This window comes from Taudactylus pleione, unplaced genomic scaffold (assembly GCF_031769625.1).
Source record: "Taudactylus pleione unplaced genomic scaffold, aTauple2 ptg000934l, whole genome shotgun sequence".
Lineage (NCBI taxonomy): Eukaryota > Metazoa > Chordata > Amphibia > Anura > Myobatrachidae > Taudactylus > Taudactylus pleione.
In genome coordinates this window covers 4162501-4178710 of record NW_028285335.1, presented here as the reverse complement: position 1 = coordinate 4178710, position 16210 = coordinate 4162501, and the positions used below count along the sequence as shown (strand labels likewise).

At 45.0% G+C, this 16210-nt stretch overlaps 1 protein-coding gene across 3 annotated transcripts in view; it reads right to left on the bottom strand.

The window, feature by feature from the left end:
- Positions 1-535: 535 nt before the first annotated feature.
- Positions 536-16210, bottom strand: part of SETD5 (SET domain containing 5) — a 126805-nt gene continuing 111130 nt past the window's right edge. For all 3 annotated transcript variants that reach the window (XM_088459774.1, XM_088459776.1, XM_088459775.1), the window contains exons 22-25: positions 7187-7482; positions 6218-6351; positions 4370-4443; positions 536-4141 (exon numbers count right to left, since the gene is read on the bottom strand). In XM_088459774.1, coding sequence (XP_088315900.1) covers positions 3581-4141; positions 4370-4443; positions 6218-6351; positions 7187-7482 — 1065 coding nt within the window. In that variant the 3' untranslated portion in view covers positions 536-3580. The remainder of the gene's footprint in view (positions 4142-4369; positions 4444-6217; positions 6352-7186; positions 7483-16210) is intronic.

The following is a 16210-nucleotide window of genomic DNA, read 5'->3' as shown; positions in this document are numbered from 1 at the left end:
CACAGCACCTCAACGCGTTTCGTCACTTAGACCCAGCTCACTGGGTTGGACTTCGTCACACACACACACGCAAAGGGGAAGGCACTCCATAAACAATACCGTCTTGCCATGACGGTGCACTGCTTGCAAATAGGATAACCAGCATTTAGAAGCGGCGTCTATCTGGACTTCAGGAAACATTACACAAACCCATCCTGTATTCCAACATTTCAGACCTTAGACCTTCATCAGGGAAAATACAATGCAAGTAAATTCCAAGACTATGGAATACAGGATTGGTTGTGTAATGTTTCCTAAAGTCCGGATGAGTGCCGCTACTCCATGCTGATTATATATGCTTGGCTTTTTATTTTTTATCTATATAAACATGCAAGTAGCCCCCCCCCCCCCTCCCCATGAATTCTGCAGTTGCCCCTGCTCTTTCCCAATGTCAGACACTGAAGCCAAGACTCCTTTGTTGATGAGGATTGAACAGTGTTAATCGCAATCTGTAAAGCAAATACTTTATTATTACAATAATGACAGCAAACATAATTCAAGGTAAGTATTTTATTATCAAAATTATTACATCTCTTCTGAAGGATCAAATGTTACATCATTGTGTAAAAACTCCACGTGTGTGATGATAGCGGCAGGCTCCATTCTGTGACCTTGCGCCACAGGCCCGTCTGTGTAAATGTGCAACCAAATGCAAACCATGTTAACTCATTAATGAGGCATCTGGCCATGTCGCGAGGCCCATCAGAAAGTGGAGGCTTGCAATACAGACCCTGTGATGTTTATACACGCATAATATACAGTATACAAGACCCAAAACAAGGGTGATGTGGTTTCCATCCCTAACCAGTCTCACAGTTGTACAAGTTGTTTTTTCTTGGAGGGGAGGGGAAGGGGAGATAAGAGGCAATTAAAAAAAAAAAAACTTATTTTTGCTTTAAATCTTCGTAAAATCTCTTTTTCCACTATTCGAAGGGACAATACTCACCAGCCACCGAACAAAAATAAAATAAAACAAACAAAAAAAAGGACAACTGCTGATTAGAGATCTGGAAAGAAAAGAATGAAGTAGGGTGGGGGTGAAAGACGGGGGAGAGGTAAAGACTCACAGCATTATCTTGTTTGAAAACAAAATGAGTCAATGTAGCACCGTGGATTATAACTTCCGTATTACTAGCTAGCCTACAATGCTTATAGCAGAATATAAAATTAAATAAAAATCAACTGCCAGTTATTAAAGTAAACAAGGTTAAGGACATCGGATAAAGTTTTTTTTTACTTAGGGGGTGGGGAATGTTAATATGCAACTTTTTGATAGCTTTCCCCCAGCCAAGTTTTAAAAAAAACAAACAAACCAAACACAACCTTATGATCAAATGGCTGGTGCCAAAAAAATTAGCTGTACGGAGTATTCAAAGAGTCAAATAAAACATTGATTACTTCCAATTTTTACTATAAATGTATGGCAGATAAAACACCAAAACCTTTTATTCATTTAATTTCTTAATTTTGAAACTAAGGACTTTTTTTTATTGCCATCGGTCTTGCATACATGCAAACCAACGGAGTAAGATTATTTTATGAAGCAATCGGCTTTGTAGATTTGTTTGCTTTTTTTTTTTTCTCCTTAAAAGAAAAGGAGGAACTGAGTGTTACAGGCCGCTGCTTCGCTAATAGATCAGTGACTCTCAGGGACAGCATCTGTGGTGTGATCGCTTGGAGCTACGTTCATCGTTCAGCGAAGAAAAGTGATAGCGAGAATGCAAAATTCTGCGTCCCTCTCTGAACACTCTTACCCTGTCTGCTCTTTATTCAGAAGGCCGACAGTTGATCTGCTTTCACCAAGCCATAAACGCAGCTCAAAGCGAACGTACCACGGATGTAGGAGGGTAAAACACCTGTGTGTATGAAACCTGTTCGATGTCAGAACTCATAAAGCAGTATTTTATGCTGAGATATTACTTGGAAATCGGCTCAGCAACCCGTGGCAAACTGTAAGCTGTTAAACCGTCGGCCTACAACAGCTGGAGAGCCTTCACTTGCTTAGCCTAATGTATGCTGCAATATAATATGGGGGACAAGCTGGGATACAGGACTAGGATCGTCACTTAATTGATGGGAGTGCACCTGTTACCTTTCACTGCTCCCAATGAACAGCTAAGGCTTTATCGTCATGAACACTGCACTCACTTATATACAGGTGGCACGCACTACACAGGTAACAGCGACGATATACGCAACATTCAATGTGTCAATAATCCGGTGCAAATATTTTGCAGCTAACGGGATCGGCCTCCACGTAGCACGCAGATTCTACGTTGTCGGGAGCCCCATCAGAAGTGTAAAATATAGCACAACATTTAAGCACAAAACTTTAAATTAAAAAAAAAAAAAAAGAAAGAAAGTTTGTTTTTCCATATAAAAATATAGGTATCATTATGATGTCCATTACTATACAGCATAGTACAATGCAGCATTTACTTGGAACATGAAATCCTGCTATAGAGTTTACAGTTGGTACAAGATGATCAAGCATATATATACAGCCCATCTGTCTACCATCCATGCTTAGGCTCTACAGTAAATGACATTGGTCTACAAATGTTTAATCATGACAAGTCTGCTCTATATTTACAGCAGGTGTGGTTACTGGCACCTCCAGAACTTGATATAAAAAAAAAAAATATATGTATATATATATATTTATATATTTATAAACCCAATTCTGGAAGCAGATAAAACAATTTAGACTGCAGACTCGCTGTGTGCTAAAGTGACATTGAAGAACTAGTACGGGAATGGCTCACATTAAACATGGAAGCCAGGAGATGTCACGCAGCAGTGACCACCTGAATTTTCATGCAGGGTTTTCAGTTTTGCCAGATTTTAAACCCTAATGGAATTTGAGCGTATGACACGGCAATTAATATTCCCAGCACTTTTGACACGATCCCAGCAGCCATGTAATACACGGCTTTGCCTGGGTTTTTAACTCCCCTCCCAAAATAAAAACAAAACAGTCACTTCAGATTTCCTCCAACAATAATTACACGGTCATCATCCCAACTGGCAGTGGTGGAGCCCGAAATACAGGAACGGAAGGACAGATCGGTGTAGGCCAGGATTGACCGGCCAACCAAAGGGTACGATTGTGGCCTTTTTCTTGCCTTCCTCGGACCACTACCCCCCCCCCCCCCAAAAAAAAAAAAAAAAACCTGTTATAACCCGATGCTACAAATATAGGTGCTTCTTTAGACCCCCTTCTCCCTACCCCTTTAATTCAACCTTAAATTTTAACCATTTATTTCTTAATCATATAAAAGTTGTCCTTACTGCACAAGTGACTCTACAGGAGATTTCTGGTGATACAGACAGAGAAACCAAGTTAATTCGGATGATACTGAAGGTTTACGCGACTATCATTTTGTGATTTTCCAAGTTGTTTATTCTTCTTGCAATGTGAGTGCAGGGAAAAGGTGCTGGTGCCACCAGCAAATTTAAGCCGCCTCTAGCTCGAGTCCGAGAGCCATGCACCAGGTGACACGGGCTGACATAAGTTCTATCCTGTTCTCTTTAGCAGTTCCTAGGAAAGGCCCGTTTGAGTTTTTACTCCTGAGGCTTGCATCTGCTGCAGCCGGTACTGGTGAACGGTAGATCCGCGTTGCGGATAATGCTGCGGGCTGGAGACAGCGGATATCCTGGAGCTCGACACTGTTATAGTTCTCGAGTCTGATCTCGACCCTTGTGGGGTGGAGGAGGTGCTAGAAGCCCCAGTGCTGGCCTGTGAGTCCGAAGGTACAGAGTCTGTCCTGAACAATTGGGCTGGACTTGCCTCGCGGCTGGGGCCTCGATGATGGAAGCTTTTCCTTGGCTGACCCATGCCAGCATTGCTTCCATAAAGCTGCTGGCTGCTGTAAAACCCAGAGCTTCCTGAACACTGAGCACTGGGGGAGTCTGTGGAAGCGATATGGGAAGGACTTGAATAGGAAGCGGAAATGACAGAGGTCTCTGCGTGGCTGTGCGGTGTCCTCTGTGGTGTCCTATAGCTGTATCCGCTAGGCTGAGCAGCAGGTCCACGGAACGGGGATGAACTTTGAGAGAGGAGGTTGATCGGCTCTGACTGAGGACTGTCGCACTGTAGGAACTGAAAGCAGAAGGAAACAGCAGACTGAGAGGCGTGTAGGCAATTTATATAATAAATAGTAGACTGTAAATAGGTCATATTAAAAACGCATGGAAGGTGGGATCTGCAAACCCCGAATCAAGAGCAAGAATACAAGACTCTACATAGTTATTCCAGAATAAGTAGTGAGGGCAAAAGGACAAACGTTTTAAGACGTTAGAAAGAATCTGTCACCTCCGTTATTTTTACCTGGTAGTTATATCTGGACGGGCTGTAAACGGTTGGTCCTTTAGCCATGCTCAGCGTCTCGGTGTCTCCATCCTCTGCGAGTGAAAAGAAGAATAATTACACATGAAAAATGAAGAGAATAGAAGAGGGCATTGGGTCTGATAATATAAGGCCAATGACCGTTGCTGATGGAAATGAACACGACAAGGAAAAAATATATTTTTTAAATACAGATGTGTATACAGTGTTGCTGCACTTGCGCCAAACTGCACTCTTGGCACGTCGGTTCCTGTGCGACTCAGCTTGCGCCGAGCATCTTTCTTCGCTTGACTGTCTTAGATGCAATGGAATGGGACAAAACCGCTACACGAGACTGTGCCGATTAATTCAACATGCGTCACTTGTACATCTGAGAGCGAATGAGTCTGAATCTGTATACAAAGTGCTACGGATGTGGCGGCAACAAGTTTTTTTTCAAGCTAAGTTCCGTCTGCGACTTTGAACATATTTAAAACTAATTGCTGTGAGGTTAAAGTCGCAGCGCGATGTCGCTGTTACAGACAGAGTGGTGTTTTGCTGCTGCGTCTGTGATGCGAGGAAGACGTAAGTTTAAAGAAAAAGTTGATAAGCTACATCGCACGGCTTGGCTCACTTGTGTCGCATGGACAAATTAAGGCTAGGTGTAGGAGGACATCTGTGATAACCAGGTTTCGTATGAAATCCCAGCTGTCGGGATGCCCCTGGTCAGAATACAGACAGCGGCATGCCGACAGCCAGAATCCTGACACCCATAGGGAAGACAGGTATTATTCTAACCCCTACCCTAACCCTCCCTCCCCGGTGCCTAACTCCCCCCCCCCCCCCCCCCAGTGCCTAAAAACCTAACCTCCCCCCCTCCCCACACCCTAAACCTAACCTCCCCCTCCTTAGTGCCTAAAAACCTAACCTCCCCCCTCCCCACACCCTAAACCTAACCTCCCCCTCCTTAGTGCCTAAACCTAACAACCCCCTCCCTAGTGCCTAAACCTAACCTCCCTGCACCTTAATCCTAACACTCCCTCCCCGATGCCTAACCTTCCCCCTAATGCCTAACCCCGCTACCTAACCCCCAGATACTTACCTTCGGGAAGCCAGTGTTCGGGATACTGGTGCCGGGATCCCGACCTGTCAAGATTTCGGCGCCGGTATTCAGACCGTCGGCATCCCGCACGCCAGGATGCTGACTACATCCCGTGATAACCAAATCCTAAAAGCGAAGAATAGTCTCTAAGGGCCGAATTCAATCCAGTGCGATGATGAACAGCATCGGGAGGGAGCTCCTGGGGCTATTCAATACACCGTGCTGTTTGGACAACTAAAGGATTTCTTCTCGCAAACGAGGATGCGAGGCGAAATCTGACAAAAGTGCCAGGTGCGCAGCTATTTGCCAGCTTAGCACGGCGCTAACAGCTGCGCGCCCGGCACTTGAGAATGCCGGTTAACCTGGGTGTTAAGGCACGGTGAGTCGCGAGAACCAGCATTCTGTGACTTATCCGATTCCCGACAAGGTAAACAGCGCAGTGTATTGTATAACTGTGGGGGCTCCCTCCCGCGACTTTTCATTATCGCACTGAATTGAATTCGGCCCTAAGAAAGGGGTTTTATATCTGTATTCCTCTGTGATTAAAGAAAACCAAAAAAGTCTGGCTGATGTGACATAGCAAGGCGTTTTTGTGTAAGATGTTGCACAACAAGCACATTCTGGACTAGTACTGCAAATGCAGCGTGTGCTGCCCCCTCTGTTCACTTGTTAACACTGCACAATAAAATTTATTTAAAAAAAAAAAAAAACAAGACTTTATAAGAATCCCTTGAAATGTTGATGAATACCTGATTCTCGGTCCAGACTGCTCTCCCTGGAAGGTGATAGTTCCCCTCTGTGTGGCACTTTGACCCCACTACGCAAAACTCGCTCCAGGAATCCCTGTCCCTCACGTAGCCTCTCCACCGATGTTGGAACCATCCTGTTAATGACGAAAAATATATACATGAAACAGGATCAGACACTTTCATTCCACCCATGTGACTTCAGGTTAATTTTCACGATCTGTTTAAAGGTTCAGATGCGGACGCTAATGCAATCGCGATCCTGTACGCAGCTGCTGTGCGAAAATAATCTAAAGCGTGAGGCCGCCTGGAAATGTATTGAGACGCCCACCGGCCCAAGCAAATGCGTGCAAATACGCAGTGCAGATCGCAGCTCCTTCGATAATCGACCATCTGAGTAACGCTGCGGTTGCGCAATATGGGCGAGAGAACGGAGACGCTGGCTCCATATTTTCTGCGGACGGGGATTATAGATGTAGTCAGATACACGCCCCAAAATCGGTCACCACACGCTTGTGTTTTTTTTTCACTACTCGTCTTAACTGACCCGTAACAGTCCCTGAATGTCAATTACTTTGCGATTAAATCCTCAATGCGAGTGATAATCGTAAAGGTGCAACGGTGACGCAAGCGTAGTCGACAGTTAATCGTTTAACTGCGTAAATATTGACACTGCGTTCACATCTGAATCCCTTGTGCACTGATCTCCGGGATCCCTCATTCAGAAGCAGTCAGCCGCAAGAGACATTTATGTACTAAGGAACCTGCAACCTCACTGAGAAATGAAAATTGATCCTATATAATACCAGTTGCCTATATAGCACCAGCGTATACAGTTGTGCTTTACGAGTGTAAAACAAGCCTGGGTAATGTTAAATAAATATACTGCTAGCAAGTGCACTCAATCACAATTTAACGTTACATCCCAGGGAAAGCGTTTGCTATCACGGATGTAACGGACGTAACACTTACCACCTGCTGCTGATGTTTTCGCTTTGCTTGCAGTGTGATGTAGAGCTAATTGTCCTCATCTCTGTCGGACTGATATCCTCAACCTGAGGCATGGAAGGATGGGTGGGAGAGGAGAAGCCGCTTTGTGGGGAAGATGGGGCTTGGAGCTGCAAAGCACCTGACAGGTCTGTGTCGGATATGGACCCGTTGCTGCTCTGGCGGGTCGGGGTCCCAGCGCAGCGTATCAGGTCCCTGCCGGGAGAAGATGGCACCTCCTTGGCTTCTTGTTTCCGCTTCCGATACTCTAACAGAGAAACCTATCGGAGGACAGATGGGAAGAGTAAATGCAGATGGAACGGCCAGCATGGTATTAACATTCCCCGTGCTACCATCAAGGCGAGCCTAGTCATTAAAGGGCGCATAAAACACTGTATAAGCGACACATCGTCATTACAGCACAGCAGGTGCAGAATAGCAGCCCCTGACCTGTGAGGCTGTCCTGCTGATGCTTATCAATGTCAGTGATGAGCTGGGAATATGTACTGTACTACCAGAATAATGGACACGTGAGATGCTGATGACCCCGCTCTTAGTGTTCATTCTAGCACCCTGCACCTGTCACAACCCATGCAATTCATCTTTCTTGCCTGGGGTGTCGCTCTTGTGCTTCTAGCAAATTCAGCTGATGCCACAAACTACTGATATACAGATCAGAGTGTGCTAGAAGCACCAGAGCAGAGACAGACACAGGAACTGCACGGGTTGTGACAGGAGCAGGGTGCTAGAAGGAACACTACTCCTTCATGCTAAGGTCAAAAGCAACGGTAGACCACCTCATTGGGGATGGGGGTTCCACGGGCATCCGTAGTGCCTCAAGCCAGGAGCATGCCCAATTAGAAGCAAGTTTTACCGCATGGGGAAAAGTCCCAGGTTTAACGCCCACAGCTATTAATTTATTCTGCATCATGTCTGTACAGTGCTAGAATCTATGGCTTCCCTGTGCGTTACATCCAAGAGGGTGCGGTAACCCATAGGGTCCGTGTACAGTGCTAGAATCTATGGCTTCCCTGTGCGTTACATCCAAGAGGGTGCGGTAACCCATAGGGTCCGTGTACAATGCTAGAGTCTATGGCTTCCCTGTGCGTTACATCCAAGAGGGTGCGGTAACCCATAGGGTCCGTGTACAGTGCTAGAATCTATGGCTTCCCTGTGCGTTACATCCAAGAGGGTGCGGTAACCCATAGGGTCCGTGTACAATGCTAGAGTCTATGGCTTCCCTGTACGTTACATCCAAGAGGGTACGGTAACCCATAGGGTCCGTGTACAATGCTAGAATCTATGGCTTCCCTGTGCGTTACATCCAAGAGGGTGCATTTATAACGCAGACTTTTCCTTGCAGCTCCTGAGGCTGCGAGAAAACTGCACACAGCCTGCAAATGGAAAACACACACTGACCCGCAGAGACTTCTCGCCCTGGACAGTTTTGCATTTACCACTTGATGTGGGGGACAAATGTGTCTTAATGAACACCAGGTATAATACCCTACTGAACACTCAAAGTTTACCATCTTGGTATCATCCACGAATCAGTTTGTACCCCACATCCAAATCCTGTTACAAACATCTAAAGCTGGGTAAACACTTGCTGATGTGTGTACCCAGCGATGCGACGCCCGATATAACGGGCAGTCGGTACACACTGCACAATGCGGTGACCGCCCAATATGACAGGCGCCGGCTATATCCACTATGGTGGCGTTGGCATCTGGGTGGTTTTATAGGCCCTATATGCAGGCCGATGGAATGACCGCGATGGTTGACACGCAGGAGCGCACATGGTCGCGTATACTGGGTCCACACTGGCCGATATGTCATCCCAATGTGTGGGATCAGGCATCTACTGAGTGCCCAGCTTAAGAAACATTCCCAAGTTACGCCCATATTTTACACAAGACACTGATAAAACTTTAATTCACGCCCTTAACATCTCCCACACGGACTATTGCAATAGTCTACTTATTGGTCTTCCCCCTGACCAGACACTCACTCCTACAATCTATTTTGAATGCAGCAGCTGGACTGATTTTCCTCACAAAATGTTATTCAACCGTTGCTGTGCCGTGCCAGACCTTATGTTGGAAATCTGTATTTTACTAAACCCAATATAAAATTCTTCTAAAATACTAGGCCAGTAACTAACCCTATATTAACATTCATCTCTTTGTATCAAATATTTCCCAACTTGACCGTTGTGCTCGGAGCAAGATCGGAGTCTCTCATCCACAATTATTTCCGATTTCCCATTCACAGTAAAGGGGCACATCCACTAGCAGACAGGGAACATTGTACTCGTGCAGTCGTTTCACAGTCTGTGCTTTGCCTACACTGAACGATCAGTTGTTCAGTGTAGGCACCCTCCCTCATCCCTGAACATGGGCAGTCTGTCGTTATTGGCAGGTCGACCAGCATGTTCGGGCGATGGTAGATGTCAAAAACGACCAGCGGGAGCGAGCATCGCAGGTAGTTTTTGACATTTGCATATCCGATTTATACCCGATTAACGAGCGATTGAACGAGAACGATGTCATTATCATTCAATCGCTCTGTAGAATCGGGTAGTGCACAGGTTCTCAAACTCGGTCCTCAGGACCCCCAAACAGTGCACGTTTTCCATGTCTCCTCACAGAATCACAAGTGAAATAATTAGCTCCACCTGTGGATCTTTTAAAATGTGTCAGTGAGTAATGAGTACACCTGTGCACCTCCTGGGTAACCTGGAAAAAGTGACCTGTGTGGGGTCCTCAGGACAGAGTTTGAGAACCTCTGGGGTAGTGGATGTGCGCCTTTACAGAACTTTTTATTAGGCTGTACCCAGTCGGTTAATTTCCCTTCCTCTAACAACTTTCCCAGCAACCAAATTTTCAAGCAACCTGGGAACCTCTTCAGTCTGTTAACCTCTCTAGGCTATTTTATCAATTACCCTACTCTACACAGTTGACTCAAGACTTCTATTCTCTCTTTAAATGCTCCAAAAACCTAATCCCCAGACCAACATTGCTGTGTGACACTAAGGCCCGTATTCAATTTGAGGCGAAAAGTCCAGACTGGACTTTGCCTCATTCGCCCGTTTTCCAGGCAGAAAAATATCGCGCACGTTCCAGATTATCCCCATATTCAATTCCTATGTACGGGAAAACGGAACCTGGCGATGCGGCGAAAAAAACTGTAAATTTTTGGGAAATTATCCTTACCACCCCCTAAAAATGTCCAGACATGATCACTATGGGTAACCCCGTTTTTACCTGCTGAAGGGAAGTTGGGGCTTTAAATAGCCGAGGCAGGTGCATAAATGTGCCTGCGAAGAAGTGATGAAGAATAGCATTTAGGAATTTTTTGCGGGTAAAATAAGTATGCCCATCAAATTTGGGGTAGATGAAAATGGGTGCAAGCATATTTTTAAGTCTCTAACATGATTCTGCTGCATACTTTGGAACCCCTCTGGAATCTATTTCGCTACTTTAGGATTTGGTCCCCCATTTCTTTTTTTTTAACCCCAAAATTCAAGTTACATTTTTGGTGTGTCCCGTTGTTATTTATTTTATTTTTACTTTATTTGACACACATTCATTTTAGGGTACATTCCCAGGGGTGCAGGCTATTTTTTTTTTTAAGTCTGCACCCCTAAACCCCAATTCTGCACTATTTTTTCGCCAGCTAAAGGCTGGAGAAAAATTATCCCCGTTTTTTTACAAAGACTTTTTGCACCGGCGAAGTGTCTTTGTAATGGAATACGGGGATAATTACAATAGGCGAAAATCACGAGTTATCGCCTGTGATTGAATACGGGCCTAAGTACTTTATATCCTTGCAAACTTACCATTGTGCAATATCTCGTACTTACCCTCATGTATTAACCTCAAACTATCCTATAGATAGTAAGTTTGCAAGCTGCACCCTCAGATTTTTTTACTGCAGATGTGACCGCTTTATATACTACCATCAAACATGGACATTATATTAACGCAGTGAGGAAGGTATTAAATAAAATAAAAAATATCAAGGTCACAATATTAAAAGAACCATATTCTAGTAGATATCCCTCATTTTGAATTATAATGATTTTAACTTTTTAATATATATTCAATAGGTTGGAACAGCTACGGGTACCAGGCTCGCCCCAAGCTATGCTAATTTATTTATGGGATTCGTGAGAGAATACATTTGTTTGAGATGGATATGGCTTTGGGGTAATTTTGGTATCTTGGTGGAGAAAGAGAGATGATGGCCTATTTATATGGATCAGTAGTGAAGACGAATTAACAATAATACTTTTAACATTTTAGCAAATTTTTAGGATATAAAATTATATATATATATATATATATATATATATAATGAAGCAAATTAGGGAAGGCACCGGGGAATCTATTATTGCTATTTCGAAGGAGTGCCGGTCCTTTTGCAGCATATCATTTTTAGACACATACATAGCGGGTAAGAGAAGTATTGAACACCAACAGTTTTCTCAGTAAATATATTTGAAATGGGGCTATTGTAATGAAATTTTCACCAAATGTCAGCAGCAGCCCATGCAATCCACACATGCAAAGAAATCCAAACATAGATGTCCATAAATTAAGTTATATGTAATAATGTGAAATGACAAGAGGGAAAACGTATTGAACACGTGCAGAAAGGGAGGTGCAAAAAGGCATGGAAAGCCAAGAGACCAGCTGAAATCAGTAATTGGAAAGCAATCCTGCCCCTTGTCAGTGCAAATTAATATAAACTGGTTCAGTCCCAACTGATGGCCTTTAAAAAGGTGTCTCATTACCAAGGTGTCACACAAGAAACATCTCATGATTGGTAAAAGCAAAGTGCTCTCTCAAGACCTTCGCAACCATATTGTTGCAAAACATACTGATGGTATTGGTTACAGAGGATTTCTAAGCTTCTGAAAGTTTCAGTGAGCATTGTTGGGACCATAATCCGAAAGTGGAAAGAACATAATTTCACCATAAACCGGCCATGACCAGGTGCTCCTCGCAAGATTTCTGACAGAGGAGTGAAAATAATTATCAGAAGAGTTGTCCAAGAGCCAAGGACCACTTGTGGAGAGCTTCAGAAAGACCTGGAATTAGCAGGTACAATTGTTTCAAACAAAACAATAAGTAATGCACTCAACCACCATGGGCTGTAGGCACGCTCACCATGCAAGACTCCATTGCTGAAGAAAAAGCATGTTGAAAGCTCATTTAAAGTTTGCTGCACAACAATTGGACAAGCCTGTGAAATACTGGTAGAATATAGTCTAGTCAGATGAGACCTAAATTGAACTCTTTGGATGCCATTATACACATGTTTGGAGGAGAAATGGCACTGCTCATCACACCAAAAACACCATACCAACAGTGAAGTTTGGAGGTGGGAACATCATGGTGTGGTGCTGTTTTTCAGCATACGGTACTGGCATACCTCATTTCATTGAAGGAAGGATGAATGGAAAAATGTACCGAAACATTCTTGATAAAAATCTGCTGCCATCATCTGAAGGCTTAAGATGAAATGAGGATGGAAATTTTATCAAGACAATGATCCCAAACACACAGCCAAGGACACCCTCAACTGGTTTCAGAGAAAGAAAATAAAGCTGTTACAATGGCCTAGCCAATCATCTGACTTGATTGAAAATCTATGGAAAGAACTAAAGATCAGAATTCATAGAAGAGGCCACGGAACCTTCAAGATATGAAGACTGTTTGTGTGAAAGAATGGGCCAAATCACTCCTGAGCAATGCATGGGACTAGTTTCTTCATACAGGAGGCGTCTTGAAGCTGTCATTACCAACAAAGGCTGTCGTATGAAGTATTAAATACATTTCAGTAAGCGTGTTCAATACTTTTTCCCTGTGTCATTTCACATTATTACTAGGGGTGTGCACCGGCCACTTTTCGTGTTTTGTGTTTTGGTTTTGGATCTGGATCTTTCTTCGTGTTTTGGATCTGGATTGGTTTTGCCAAAACCACCCTTCCGTGTTTTGGGTTCTGGGTTTTGTGTTTTGGATCTGTATTTTTTTGAAAAAAAGCATAAAAACAGCTAAAATCACAGAATTTGTGGGTTTTTCTGCTCCTATGCTATTATTAACCTCAATAACCTTAATTTCCACTCATTTCCAGTCTATTCTGAACACCTCACACCTCACAATTGTGTTTTTATGTCCAAAAGGTTGCACCGAGGTAGCTGGATGACTATGCTAAGCGACACGAGTGGGCGGCACAAACACGTGGCCCATCTAGGAGTGACACTGCAGTGGCAGACAGGATGGCAGTTTGAAAAACTAGGCCCCAAACTGTACATAATGCAAAGAAAAAAAAGAGGTGCAAGATGGAATTGTCCTTGGGCCCTCCCACCCACCCTTATGTTGTATAAACAGGACATGCACACTTTAACAAACCAATCATTTCAGCGCCAGGGTCTGCCACACAACTGTGGCTGAAATGATTGGTTCGTTTGGGCCCCCACAAAACAAGCTGGCAATTAATGTGTCCCTGCACAAACTGGCTCTACGGAGGCAAGATGTCATCCTCATCCTCCTCATCCACCGATTCCTCACCCTCTTCAGTGTGTACATCCTCATCCTCACAAAGTATTAACTCGTCCCCACTTGAATCCACCACCACAGGTCCCTCTGTACCTTCTGGAGGCTGGTCTCCCTGGAAGAGCTGATAATTCATTTTGATGAACATCATCTTCTCCACATTCTGTGGAAGCAACCTCCTATGCCTTTCGCTGACAAGGTTCCCGGCTGCACTAAACACTCTTTCGGAGTACACACTGGAGGGGGGGGCAACTCAGGTAAAATGGAGCCAGTTTGTACAGGGGCCTCCAAATTGCCTCTTTTTCCTGCCAGTACAGGTATGGACTGTCTGACATGCCTACTTGGATGCTGTCACCGATGTAATCCTCCACCATTCTGTCAATGGTGACAGTATCATATGCAGTGACAGTAGACATGTCAGAAATTGTTGCCAGGTCCTTCAGTCCGGACCAGATGTCCAAACTTGGTCCTGCCTGCCCTGCATCACCGCCAGCGGGTTGCTTAGGATACCTAAGTTTTTTCCTGGCAGCCCCAGTTGCGGGAGAAAATGAAGAAGGAGCCGTTGACGTGTCACGTTCCGCTTCAGCTGACAGTGTGTTCACCAGCAGGTCTTTGCACCTCTGCAGGCTTGTGTCGGCCGGAAAGAGAGACACCACATAGGCTTTAAACCTAGGATCGAGCACGGTGGCCAAAATGTAGTGGTCTGATTTCAACAGATTGACCACCCTGGAATCCTGGCAAAGCGAATGAAGGGCTTCATCCACAAGTCCCACATGCTGAGCGGAATCGCTCCGTCTTAGCTCCTCCTTCACTTTCTCCAGCTGCTTCTGCAAAAGCCTGATGAGGGGAATGACCTGACTCAAGCTGGCAGTGTCTGAACTGACTTCACGTGTGGCAAGTTCGAAGGGCTGGAGAACCTTGCACAACACGGAAATCATTCTCCACTGCGCTTGAGTCAGGTGCATACCCCCTCCTTTGCCTATGTCATAGGTGGATGCTCCTCCATCCTCTGAAGCATATAGAGGGTTGAGTTCCACCGCGTCACAACCTCTTGCTTCAGGTGATGGCGGGGCAGGTTCAAGAGTGTTTGCTGGCGCTCCAGTCTTCGGCACGCAGTCGCTGAATGGCGAAAGTGCCCAGAAATTTTTCGGGCCACCCAAAGCGTCTCCTGCACGCCCCTGTCGCTTTTCAGAAAATTCTGCACCACCAAGGTTATTGTGCTGGAATTTGCCCAGATGTAATGCCCGCACAATATTGGTGGCGTTGTCAGATATCACAAATCCCCAGGAGAGTCTAAGTGGGGTAAGCCACTGGGCGATGATTTCCCTCAGTTTCTCTAAGAGGTTGTTGGCGGTGTGCCTCTTACTGAAACCGGTGATACACAGTGTAGCCTGCCTTGTAACGAGCTGGTGTTTCTGAGATGCTGCTACTGGTGACGCTGCTGCTGTTGCTGCGTAAGGTGATACATCTACCCAGTGGGGTGTCACAGTCATATAGTCCTTAGTCTGCCCTGTTCCACTTGTCCACATGTCCATGGTTAAGTGGACATTGTGTACAACGGCATTTTTCAGGACACTGAGGACACTTTTTCTGACGTTTCTGTACAGTCTCGGTATCGCCTGCCTAGTGAAGTGGAATCTAGACGGGATTTGGAACCGGGGACACACTACCTCCATCAATTGTCTAAATCCCACTGCACTAATGGCGGATACCGGACGCACGTCTAACACCAACATAGCAGTCAAGGCCTCAGTTATACGTTTTGCTTCAGGATGACTGCTGTCGTACTTCATCCTCCTCGCTAAGGACTGTTGGAGGGTCAATTGTTTAGTAAAAGTAGTGGTGTTCCTACTTCCTCTCTGGGATGATGAACGACTCCCAGCAGCAGCAACAGCAGCAGCGGCAGCAGTAGGCGTAGCAATGCAGGATCCTCCGGAGGAATCCCGGATAGGAGAGTCAGTCATGCCAGTGACATGGCCTGCAGGACTACTTCTGATCCTGACTAAGGAGGAAATTGACGAGGAGGGAGTTGACGGTGTGGTTTGCAGGCGCTTGGATACAACAGGACAACGGGATTTAGGTGTCCCTGGACTGCTTACGGTCTTAGCCAAAGTTTCTGAACTTGACAGTAACTTTTTATGAACGCGCTGCAGGTGCCGTATAAGGGAGGATGTTCCTAGGTGGTTGACGTCCCTACCCCTACTTATTTCACCTTTACATATGGTACATATGGCAAGACAGTTGTTGTCCGGATTTGGATAGAAATATTGCCAGACCAAAGAGGTGGAATGTTTGGTCTTCTGCCCAGGCATGACCGTGAAGGGCTTTTTCATCCCACGGACAACAACTGTCTCCCCCGGAGCCTGATTTAAACAAACCACATCAGCTACACCAGTATCCTCATCCTGTTGTACTTCAACAGTGACATCTTCAATTTGCATATCAG